The sequence below is a fragment of the Panthera uncia genome, chromosome D4, assembly GCF_023721935.1.
Source record: "Panthera uncia isolate 11264 chromosome D4, Puncia_PCG_1.0, whole genome shotgun sequence".
Classification (NCBI taxonomy): domain Eukaryota; kingdom Metazoa; phylum Chordata; class Mammalia; order Carnivora; family Felidae; genus Panthera; species Panthera uncia.
The window spans coordinates 31,584,553-31,597,687 of NC_064807.1; the positions used below are offsets into that span (position 1 = coordinate 31,584,553).

General features: G+C 35.8%; 1 protein-coding gene across 19 annotated transcripts in view; it reads left to right on the forward strand.

Annotated features, from left to right (window-relative positions):
* Positions 1–13,135, forward strand: part of KDM4C (lysine demethylase 4C) — a 432,339-nt gene that overhangs the window by 49,337 nt on the left and 369,867 nt on the right. For 18 of the 19 annotated variants that reach the window (XM_049634710.1, XM_049634680.1, XM_049634624.1 and 15 more), the window contains one exon: positions 4,697–4,811. In XM_049634710.1, coding sequence (XP_049490667.1) covers positions 4,697–4,811 — 115 coding nt within the window. Of the gene's footprint in view, positions 1–4,696; positions 4,812–13,135 lie in introns of those variants that run through there. The other variant, XM_049634732.1, reaches the window with a different exon arrangement.

Genomic DNA, 13,135 nt, shown 5'->3' on the forward strand with positions numbered 1-13,135 from the left:
AATATGTTTATTTATTTTTGAGAGACAGAGAGAGACAGCGTGAGTGGGGTGGGGCAGAGAGAGAGGGAGACACAGAATCCGAAGCAGGCTCCAAGCTGTCAGCACAGAGCGTGACCCAAGGCTTGAACCCACGAACTGTGAGATCATGACCTTGCAGAAGTTGGATGCTCAGCTGACTGAGCTACCCAGGTGCCCCTAAATTACCTTTTTAAAAAAAGTTTCTGTTATGGTAGTTAAGACCCTAGATCAAAACATGAATTTGAAAAAAAGAATTAGAACCCCAAACCAACCAACTAATCAGCCAGTCAAAAAACATTGCCTAAATTCTCTGGATAGGTGTGTGTGAAATTATGCTCTTTGGATGAATTTAGTTTATATCCTTTTAAAAGAAATTTATATTTGACATAGTAAGCACTTAATGGTACTTGAAGAATCTTAATTCTATGTATAATTTTTTTTAAATGTTTATTTGTGAGAGAGATACAGACAGAGTGTGAGTGGGGGAGCGGCAGAGAGAGAGGGAGACACAAAATCTGAAGCAGGCTCCAGGCTCTGAGCTGTCAGCACAGAGCCCGATGTGGGGCTCAAACTCATGAACCGTGAGATCATGACCTGAGCCGAAGTCAGACGCTCAACCAACTGAGCCACCCAGGCACCCTTTAATTGTGTGTATAAAGTTTCTATGGAGCATTGTAGTTATTTCAAAGGAATTGAAATTTTTATATTTAATGTGAGTCCCTTCTTTTAAATTAAAAAAAAAAAAATTAACGTTTATTTATTATCGAGAGACAGAGAGACAGAGCATGAGCAGGGGAGGGGCAGAGAGAGGAGGAGACACAGAATCCGAAGCAGGCTCCAAGCTCCAAGCTGTCAGCACAGAGTCCGACACAGGGCTCAAACTGAAAAACTGTGAGATCATGACCCGAGCCGAAGTTGGACGCTCAACCGACTGAACCACCTAGGTGCCCTGCTTCTTTTAAATTTTTGATAAGCATTAGTAAAGCCTCATTGTTTCAGATCTCATTAATTGAGATGTGAAACTTTTATCACTGACTGGACTAGTTTGTATTCAAACTCTTTTAAGAACTCTTTTAACAACTTACTAGTGCAATGCTATTGAAACAAGATTGTGGAAGAAAATTTACCCAAGTTTTTATAAGTATGAATGGTTTACTGTGTTCTGTTATTTATCTTCTAGCACCCATTTCCAGAGTCATTTTTAAAGTGTTAATTAAATAGGTTCATTTAGTGGAACATCTGCTTGGCTACTTTGATATTTTAGGAGACAATTTTTTTTTTTTTTTACATATATTTATTTTTGAGAAACAGAGTGAGACAAAGCGTGAGCAGGGAGGGGCAGAGGGAGAAGGAAACACAGAATCTGAAGCAGGCTCCAGGCTCTGAGCAAGTGGTCAGCACAGAGCCTGATGTGGGACTCGAACCCACGAACTGTGAGATCGTGATCTGAGCCAAAGTCGGTCGCTCAGCCGACTGAGCCACCCAGGCACCCAGGAGACAATTTGTACTTGAAAGTAATCAGACTATACTTACTAGGAAATGTTTGTTAATACCTTTAGTAATCATTTATAATCACCACACGAAAAGCTCAAAGTGCCATGGAGTTTCAAAGGAAAATAAGACTTCTGTGGTTGTTAATCAGGATAGGAATGATTTCATTTTGTAGTGCTGTTGAGATGGATTTTGAAGATGGTCAGAAATGTTTTCATTAGTTACAAAAGTAACACATTCTTATTTGAAAATTCAAACATTTTAGAAACACAGAATTTTAACACCCAGAGACAATAGTTGTTAATAATACATGGTAATTCAAAATATTGATGAGAAAAGAGACTGGAAGACCTTTTTTTCTTGTCATAGAGAAACTTTGATCATCATCTGTAGCCCATGTGATTACCTGAGCATGGTATTAGTTTTCTATTTAGAGGGAATTTAATTTACTGGGCACTTACTTTGTTTATATATCTGTTCAATTTTTGCGCAGATGGCTTGTTTGTAGATTGTTCCTGAAGATAGCCATTCAGGTGATGTTGTTTGTTTTGTGTACCACTTTATACTCAATACCTGGTACAGTATCTGGGATATAGTAGGTCCTATTTCAGTATATGTTGATTGAATGATTAGTGCCATGAAAGCCAAAATATACTTGAGGTGGTGTCAATTATTGGACAGATTGTTGTGATTTTCTTAATAACAGAATGTACATTTCTTGACTTTCTGAAGTTTAAAAATGATTTTTAAAAATAATTGGCTCTTTTTTTAGTTGTGAAATATAAGTTGCATGAAAGGTTATTCCATGTTAAAGTTTATTTTTTAGTTGGATTAATTTTGTTATAATTGCTACAATGTTAAAATACTTTTGAGAATTCTCTTTTTATATTTCATCTGCCAATTCCATGTGGAAATTTATTTCAAATGGCAATGAAATGGGTTTCTAAGCCTCAATCCAAGGCTCTTGCTTGTTCACTTACAGCTGTACTAGTGTCAAATGGTGTTCATTGTGGTTGTAGGATGGTCCTGAGGTGGGGTTAATTTTCATGGGAGGCAGGAGGCATCCTCCTGGTTTTTCTGTTCATCTGGTTTCCTTCATTCAGTACATGTCCTTGTATAATGTGCTTGGTATAAACAGTAGACAGGATAACATGCTCATTTGGTTGACAACACAACTTAATCCAACGAAAATCTAGAAACCTCCAACATAGCACTACTATAATAAAACTTTATGGAGGTAAGTAATATGCTCTCTTGTATCACTTACATTACTGATCTATACTTTCTTCTAGGAGTGGAGCTATGTGCTTTACATAATTATGTGATAGCATGCTCACAGTAATTCAATTGATATTATTCTGTTTTATAGAGGAATAACTGAGGTCTGGAGAAATTCAGTCCTCTGCCCAGGGTTACATGGCTTATATATGGCAAAGCCTGGATTCAAAGCTCTAGGCAGGCTTGTTCTGGACACCTATCTCTTAACAATTGTAATATAGTGAATAAAAGGTTCTAGAGAAAAGGAATGGTTGGATTGCTTTTGAGCAAATTGACACTGGATTTGTGGGACAGCTGTGATTGTTTGGCAGTCCATTAGGGATGAAATCTGTAGCCAACTGAGTGAACTGGTCACTTTTTTTCAAGTTTAGAATCATCGTTTGTTTCAGATATTCATAGATCTTAGAATTCAACCTCAGTAGCCAATACTGAACCATATGTTTCCTTTTTAAAGTTATAGGTTGTTAAAAATTGATCATGATTGAGTAGTAAATAGTGTGATAGATTCTTTAGGTCATCTTATAGTGAAAGGTAATTTAGGACTTCTGTATCCAAAGTCCAACAAATTTCTCTGTAAATCGAAATAAACAGTATCTCTGTTATCTTTTTTATCGCTTGAGTCTGAACTCTGGTTAGCTTGCTTAGCTTGTGCCTAGAATTCATGTTACTACTGGAACCTACTAACTGAAGTGGTGAAATACAGTGGAGTTAATGATGCTTTCATGCCCATCCCTTTTATTTTTGGCTGTCCTGTTGAAATTCTAATGATTTGAGTAAATCAGAAAATTATTCTGTATTTCAAATACAGTTGTTAAATTGTTTGGTATTCTTGCTTATTGCTTAGATAACCAGTTTGGGGTCCCAGTATAGTGTATATTGATTTTGCTTGTTCTACAGTTATTCATTCTAAAATGTTCAGTAGGCTTTATTGGGATTGCTCCTGCTGCTAAACACTCTTTTTACTGCTAAACAAACTGTTTCATTACCTTCTTCATTTGATTTCTCTTTTTAAATGTAGAAATAATGGTATTTTGTGTGTGTGTGTTTGTGTGTGTGTATATTAATATAAGATTATTTGTTCACAATCCAAATAGGACAGAGAAGCAAGTGCCTTTCTGTAATTCCAGTGTGAAAGATAAACATTAATATTAATAATATGGTATATATTTTCTTTTTGACCATTTGAGTACAGTTATAGATATTTTTTTACATAAATATTATCATAGTATTCTGTAACCTGCTTATTAATTCACTGTGGAGAAATATTAATGTCAATACATAGGAAAATCTACCTTATTTTGTATTCTGTATTTTATTTAAGCCCTTTTATTTAACTAATCCTGTAAAATTTAGTATAGTATAATTGGTTAAAGATTTTAGAAAATATTTTGAAAGATAAATTAATGAGTTTTTAACTGTTCTCCTTATATATTTGGTTCTTTTATGAGAATATTTTCCTTACTAGTCAAAAATATAAAGATATTATAAAGAGTTATTTAGGAATCTTAAGAGTATTCAGAGATCTATGATAAATACATTGGTATATTTACTTACTAGATTTGACAACATGAGTTGTTGCAGTGTTTTCATTTTGATAAGATTTGTTTAGAAAGTGATTTAAGAAGGGGTGCCTGGGTGGCTTAGTCTGTTGAGTGTCTGACTTCGGCTCAGGTCATGATCTCGTGGTTCACGAGTTTGAGCCCTGCGTCGGGCTCTGTGCTGACAGCTCAGATCCTGGAGCCTGCTTCAGATTCTTTGTTTCCCTGTCTCTCTTCCCCTCCACTGCTCGTGTTCTCTCTTTAAATAAAACATTAAAAAAAATTAAAAAGTAAAATGATTTGAGACATATGGGTGGAGAAAATCTTATAATTGTCATATGGTTTGTGCTCTTTTAATTTACCTTTTGCAGATACTGTACTCCAAGATACTTGGATTATGAAGATTTGGAGCGCAAGTATTGGAAGAACTTAACTTTCGTAGCACCCATCTATGGCGCAGACATTAATGGAAGCATATATGATGAGGTATATTTATAGTGTAATGGATTTTGTAAAGGACACATTTCCTATTTTTGTTACCATTTTAGATACATGAGAAGTAGTCATTTGTTATGCTTTGTGTGATCCATAATTCCTCATAGGACAAGAAGAAATAAAGACACATCAGGATTTCTGCTGCTGGTATTTGTCAGATTGAAACCACCTACTGGTACAAATACCTGAAATTGTTCAACAGTAATATATTATGTGGTTATCTGGCTGATCTTTAAATTACACTAAAATTTTTTTAAGCAAAACACCTTTTAAAAATATTTGGAAAACAGGAAATATAATCCATTCATAATACCACCTTAAGGCTAAAACAGTATTTTAATATGTATTCTTCTAGTAGTTTTCCCCTAGTCATTTAAAAAAGTTATATTTGAATAGGTTTATTCTCCTTTTTTTTCCCACAAATTGTGAGAATTTTTCTCTTTTTTAAAAAGTACATATTATTATAGGCTTTCCAGTATTATTTATGTGGCCATAACATGCTTGAAATAAACCAGTCCTTTTTGCCTCCTGGTAATACATGTAAATGCTGTTTTTTTGTTTTGTTTTGTTTTTTGTTTTCTTTTTATTTTGAGAAATGTCTTAACTACTGAAAGGTTGGAGTAGTGCAACGAACACTTGGATACTCTTCATTTAGATTCACCAGTTGTTAATATTTGCCTCATTTCCTTTGTTTCTCTGTTGCTCTGCCATTGTCTCCCTTTGTCTCTTTCTTTGTCTCTCTGCTATAACATTTGAAAGTAAGTTGCAGACATTTTGATAGTTCAACTTTAATTATTTCAGCATGTGTTTTAATATCATCTAATATACAGATCACATTCATGAGATCCTAATTTTGCCAATAATATTTGTAAACTGGGTTTCCTCCAATCTAAAGGATCCAGTCAAGAATTTCTCTTTATAATTAGTGATTTATAGAGTGATACTTAGAGGCTAGATAACTATCCTGTATCCCAGCTGCCTTTCACCCAGTGAATTTACATCCATTGATAATCTTTGCCCGAATCAGTTATTATAATATTTTTAAACTTTTTGTATTTTGAAACATAAAATAAGGTAGAAAGTGCACAAAACAGAAACTTAAAGCTTCATGAATTATTGCAAGGTGAACATCTGTGTATCATCACTGACATCAAGGAATATATTTACTAGCATACTAGAGTTCCCCTACACATCCCCTTCACTCGTCGTATGTTTTATCCAAAGATAATCACTATTCTGACTTTATGGCAGTCACTTCTTTCTTTTCTTTAAGAATATAGTTCATTATATTCTGTTTCTGAATTTTATATAACCAGAATCATTCAGTGTATATTCTTTTTGTCTGGCTTCTTTCATACCTTATAAACATTTCTAAATTTTTTACATTCATTTTCTTTGCTCTGTAATATTCTATTGTATGAATATGCCTCAGTGTATTTATTGTTGTGCCACCAAGGGTCATGTTGGTTGTTTTAGTTTTTGCTTTTATGAACAAAACTTTCATGGATGTTCTGCACATGTTTCCCTGAGCATGGAATGGTGTGTTTATATTGGGTGTATGCCTAGTAGTGGTTATAGGGTATGTACATAGTTAGCTTCAGAAGAAAACTCTTTTCCAGTTTGCACCTTCTTATAGCAGTGTTTTCAGATTCCCCATTGTTCACATCCTATCTAATATTAGGTATTGTTGGTCTTTTAAATTTAGCCATTCTGTTGGGTGTGTGTTGTAGTTGTGGTTTTAAGTTGCATTGTGATTTTTTTCCCTTATGTTCATTGACTGTTTGGATTTTCCCTTTTATTGAGGTACCTTTTTAAGACTCTTGAATATTTTAATTTTGTGTCATGCTTTTCTTACTGCTTTATAGTTCTTTATACATTCTAGATATGAAATAGTGGCACAATTTAAAATTTTCTAGATGGATCTCTATTTTTTTTTTTTATTTTTTTATTTTTTAATATATGAAATTTACTGTCAAGTTGGTTTCCATACAACACCCAGTGCTCATCCCAAAAGGTGCCCTCCTCAATACCCATCACCCACCCTGCCCTCCCTCCCACCCCCCATCAACCCTCAGTTTGTTCTCAGTTTTTAACAGTCTCTTATGCTTTGGCTCTCTCCCACTCTACCCTCCTTTTTTTTTTTTTTTTTTTCTTTCCTTCCCCTCCCCCATGGTTTTCTGTTATGTTTCTCAGGATCCACATAAGAGTGAAAACATATGGTATCTGTCTTTCTCTGTATGGCTTATTTCACTTAGCATCACACTCTCCAGTTCCATCCATGTTGCTACAAAAGGCCATATTTCATTTTTTCTCATTGCCACGTAGTATTCCATTGTGTATATAAACCACAATTTCTTTATCCATTCATCAGTTGATGGACATTTAGGCTCTTTCCATAATTTGGCTATTGTTGAGAGTGCCGCTATAAACATTGGGGTACAGGTGCCCCTATGCATCAGTACTCCTGTATCCCTTGGGTAAATTCCTAGCAGTGCTATTGCTGGGTCATAGGGTAGGTCTATTTTTAATTTTCTGAGGAACCTCCACACTGCTTTCCAGAGCGGCTGCACCAATTTGCATTCCCACCAACAGTGCAAGAGGGTTCCCGTTTCTCCACATCCTCTCCAGCATCTATAGTCTCCTGATTTCTTCATTTTGGCCACTCTGACTGGCGTGAGGTGGTATCTGAGTGTGGTTTTGATTTGTATTTCCCTGATAAGGAGCGACGTTGAGCATCTTTTCATGTGCCTGTTGGCCATCCGGATGTCTTCTTTAGAGAAGTGTCTATTCATGTTTTCTGCCCATTTCTTCACTGGGTTATTTGTTTTTCGGGTGTGGAGTTTGATGAGCTCTTTATAGATTTTGGATACTAGCCCTTTGTCCGATATGTCATTTGCAAATATCTTTTCCCATTCCGTTGGTTGCCTTTTAGTTTTGTTGGTTGTTTCCTTTGCTGTGCAGAAGCTTTTTATCTTCATAAGGTCCCAGTAATTCACTTTTGCTTTTAATTCCCTTGCCTTTGGGGATGTGCCGAGTAAGAGATTGCTACGGCTGAGGTCAGAGAGGTCTTTTCCTGCTTTCTCCTCTAAGGTTTTGATGGTTTCCTGTCTCACATTCAGGTCCTTTATCCATTTTGAGTTTATTTTTGTGAATGGTGTGAGAAAGTGGTCTAGTTTCAACCTTCTGCATGTTGCTGTCCAGTTCTCCCAGCACCATTTGTTAAAGAGACTGTCTTTTTTCCATTGGATGTTCTTTCCTGCTTTGTCAAAGATGAGTTGGCCATACGTTTGTGGGTCTAGTTCTGGGGTTTCTATTCTATTCCATTGGTCTATGTGTCTGTTTTTATGCCAATACCATGCTGTCTTGATGATGACAGCTTTGTAGTAGAGGCTAAAGTCTGGGATTGTGATGCCTCCTGCTTTGGTCTTCTTCAAAATGACTTTGGCTATTCGGGGCCTTTTGTGGTTCCATATGAATTTTAGGATTGCTTGTTCTAGTTTCGAGAAGAATGCTGGTGCAATTTTGATTGGGATTGCATTGAATGTGTAGATAGCTTTGGGTAGTATTGACATTTTGACAATATTTATTCTTCCAATCCATGAGCAGGAATGTCTTTCCATTTCTTTATATCTTCTTCAATTACCTTCATAAGCTTTCTATAGTTTTCAGCATACAGATCTTTTACATCTTTGGGTAGATTTATTCCTAGGTATTTTATGCTTCTTGGTGCAATTGTGAATGGGATCAGTTTCTTTATTTGTCTTTCTGTTGCTTCATTATTAGTGTATAAGAATGCAACTGATTTCTGTACATTGATTTTGTATCCTGCAACTTTGCTGAATTCGTGTATCAGTTCTAGCAGACTTTTGGTGGAGTCTATCGGATTTTCCATGTATAATATCATGTCATCTGCAAAAAGCGAAAGCTTGACTTCATCTTTGCCAATTTTGATGCCTTTGATTTCCTTTTGTTGTCTGATTGCTGATGCTAGAACTTCCAACACTATATTAAACAACAGTGGTGAGAGTGGGCATCCCTGTCGTGTTCCTGATCTCAGGGGGAAAGCTCTCAGTTTTTCCCCATTGAGGATGATGTTAGCTGTGGGCTTTTCATAAATGGCATTTATGATCTTTAAGTATGTTCCTTCTATCCCGACTTTCTCAAGGGTTTTTATTAAGAAAGGATGCTGGATTTTGTCAAAGGCCTTTTCTGCATCGATTGACAGGATCATATGGTTCTTCTCTTTTTTTTTTTATTAATGTGATGTATCACGTTGATTGATTTGCGAATGTTGAACCAGCCCTGCATCCCAGGAATGAATCCCACTTGATCATGGTGAATAATTCTTTTTATATGCTGTTGAATTCGATTTGCTAGTATCTTATTGAGAATTTTTGCATCCATATTCATCAGGGATATTGGCCTGTAGTTCTCTTTTTTTACTGGGTCTCTGTCTGGTTTAGGAATCAAAGTAATACTGGCTTCATAGAATGAGTCTGGAAGTTTTCCTTCCCTTTCTATTTCTTGGAATAGCTTGAGAAGGATAGGTATTATCTCTGCTTTAAACGTCTGGTAGAACTCCCCTGGGAAGCCATCTGGTCCTGGACTCTTGCACAACCTCTTTAAATAGAAGGCCATGTTAAACAGTTGAGAATATTTGACCTATTTATTTATATAATCAATGCCTGCTATCCCTAGCTGTGACTTTCAGGAGAGCTCTGTCTTTGCCTTAGATTCTTCATCTGTAAAGGGAAGGATTTGAATAAACTGTTGTCTGAAGTTCCTCCCAGATTAAAAATGTTTGCTTCATATGAGCAACATTTCTTCAAGAAAGTGAACTGGATTCTTCGATAGTGAAGTTTATGAACTCTAGATTTTTTTCGTATTATAATCTTGTCAAGAGCCCCTCTATAGAAATCTTTTGGCTAAAGCATGGGAATCTTTACACTAAGATTTTAGTTGCAATGACATTTTGGCCTTATAAATTATATATGTATAATTACATAAATTATATATTTATATATATATAATGGGGGAGCTTAAATACCTTTATCCACCAGATGGTGCACTTGGACAACAAATTTATCTAAGGCTGAGCATTTCCAAATGAAGTTAAACAGTTTAAACTGAGTCACGAATGGAGTTCCTTTTCATTTTGTATTTTTATCATGTCAGTATATCATTTATCTTGAAATAAGAAGTTATTTAAAGCCAGAACACTGTGTGTGTAATTTTCACATCCAAGGTAAAATGTCATTATTCCAGACATGTTTTGGTGCAAAGAGAGAACTATTGGTTTATAGGATCATGACTTTCAGATTTTAGTTCTGTGAAATAAGGCTTCTAGTTAATCAAAAGTCATTATCTGCTGGCATATTATGGCTGATCTTCAGTGAATGAAGTCTTAACCTGCATGATCCCATATTATGCCATCCAGACAGGGGAGGTGATAGTATTTCCAATTCACTAGTCATATTGCATCTAGAATGTTCCATCAGTTCTGGAAGCTTTTAGAGGGCTATTGCCAGAGCAGCATACCAGGAATTGTATAGGAACTGCCAATGGAAGAGAATTAAAGCCCAGATGCAGGGTGACCTCAGAGTATATCACCACTGCCTTCAAGCGTGTTGCATGTGAGAAGGTTAGGTGAGATCACTGTAGGGAACATCAATTTTGTCTCTGGAAGAACTTTCTGAAGAATACATCTCTGCCCCAGAACAGATTGGGCTGCCACTTGAGATAAGCAGCTGTTGACCTCAGCATGTTTATGGGAAAAACTGTTTGATCTTATGTTGGAAATGATTTTGGGTCCTGAGGAGTCACGTAATCCCTGAGATTATGGTGAGGATTAAAGGTACAGAGGCCCTCAGACATATGAGCCATGGTGAGGGGTAAGGATGCTAAGGGTTGTGTGGGTACTAGATGATCAGTAGGCCCAGAGGGGCAAATATCTGTGGGAAAGTATTAGGGAAGCAGCAGTAGGAATTACTGAAGGGGCAAGAACATGAAGCCAAGAGGTGAAGAACCAGAATTTTATTACTGAATTTGACTGGTGATCATAAAATCATTGATTTTACCTGGAAGGAGTGTTGGAAATCATATGATGTAGTCAACACATTTGTAGATGAAGAACCTCAGACTGAAATGTGAGGATTCATCTAAGATGACACATACTTAGTGGCAGAACTTGGGAGGCCCTCGTTCCCATTCTCTTTCTACTACTCTACAGTGGCACCAGGAAGGAAAATTAGAACTTTGAACTGTGTTGTGTACTCTGGACCTCTTCCTGTCTTGGGTTAGTATCTGCCAGGGTCTTCACTGGATGTTTAGTATCTTCAGAAGCAAGCTTCTTCTGTTCCCATTGCAGCCCAGGCTTTGCCTGCAGGCTTATAAAAGTACTCTGATTAAGGCATGTCCATTTGAAGCCCCATTCTTACTTTGGCCCCACTCTTCCCCATTAAAAAAAAAAAAAAAAAAAGGAAGATGAAGATAGTCTAGATTTCATCTTTATTATGGCTTTTAAAGACATGGAACTGGGTATTTTTTTTAAAGGGATTTTATAGAGTAGAAAGACTCATGTAACTCTGCTGTAAAAAAGGAACTGTTGATCCACACCTTCTGCTTCTAGAATCTGTTTTAGAAATGATCAGATATATGGGTCAATATTTATGCACCAAAATTATTTTCCAGTGTTTCTTAAAACTAGAGCAAAGAATGTAAAACGATGTGTATATTAGAAAGGAAAATAATGATACAAATTCTTATAGACATGAAGTAATATGTACAATAAAATAGATGTTAAGAAAATGTTCATAATTCAATGGTGAGTGAATAAACCAAAGTAACTGTGTATAGCTATATCCCCAAGATCTTGAAATGCCCACATTGGGTTTCCAGTATTGTGTAGAATTCCCATGATAAATCATCCAATTGACCATGGGCAGAGAGTGGCTGGTCTGGCTGAAATGGAGAGGTTGTGGAACTGCTCCCACACACCAGTTTCCTAGCCTGGATTCCTCAAAGTGAGTTACAACCTGTCAGTGGGCTTTTGGGGTCACTGGAATATAATTAGAGCCACAGATTCCAGAAGTCTGATTCTAATTATGTTTTAATTTAAAATATTTCTTTTTAGAGAAAGGTATAACTAAAATTATATAATGGTTTTCTTTTGTTTGCAGGTTTATAAGTAAGTTTGATCTCTTAAAAACTTATATTCCAAATTTTCTACAATGAGAAAATATAGTTTAATATTCAGGGAAATTATTGTTAGTTCCCCCATTTTCACTGAAGGAATAATGTTGAGCCTGTGTATATGATCCAGAATTTTACACTGTGAAGAATGAAAATGAGATCATTGTTCATGCCTTAGATTGTTTTTATTTATGAACAATGAAAGGGAAGCTCAATAGTTGCAGCTCTCTGCCAAGTGTTATGAGAGTGTGTTAAATCTAAAATTGCTTTAAGTGAGAAGTTACACCAAGAGAAAAATGAAGCAAGGTGGAAAAAAACAACTGGGAGAAACAGAAGAAAAAGTAGATAGAAGTCTATAGAAGAATTTGGAGAGACAGATAAAATCTTTTCTAAGGGTGAAAACAGATACTAAGTACTTAGGTAGTCTCTGTCATAAAAGTGTATTATACAAATGTTTTGAAATACTGTGTTACACTATAGTATAATACACTTAAAACAGATGAACAAGGGCTTGCTTAATCTAGAAAAGTATGAATACATTAGTAAAGATTGTTGTGTTTTTAATTTCCCATATGAAAAAACTAACTTACCAGGGTGTAAGTATGGGATTTTCTTGTTTTATTAAATATGGAGACAATTGATTCTCTTTAAAGGAGAACAAGGCTTCATTATGGTTCAGGTCCCCTTTAGGATACTCTTCAAGGGCCATGTGTCGATGTGTAAAATAAGTTTGACAATTCTGTTTATTACATCTGTGATTTTTTTTAATAGACAGCAGATCTTTGAGTAAATCTATTAGTCCTGCTCTTAGCCTAAGCCAGTATTTACAAATCATCTTCTTGACAAGTAGTCCTTTAAAAAAATAGAAAGTAAAAAGCATACTAACTTTCCTTTCCAGTTATTGAGGGATAGAAGTAAGTTTTTACCTCCTTGATTATATAAAACTAGGTGGTTTAGAGTTGATTTTCTGGCTCATTGCTTGGCTGTGTTGGCTTCAGAGTAGTTGAGCCAGAGTTGGTTAAAGTTTTCCATTCTCACTCTTGAATGGCAGCTCCTTGATTATGAGCTGTGAGATCTTAGGCAAGTTATCCAGTTTCTCTTGGCTGCAGTTTCCTCATCTATAA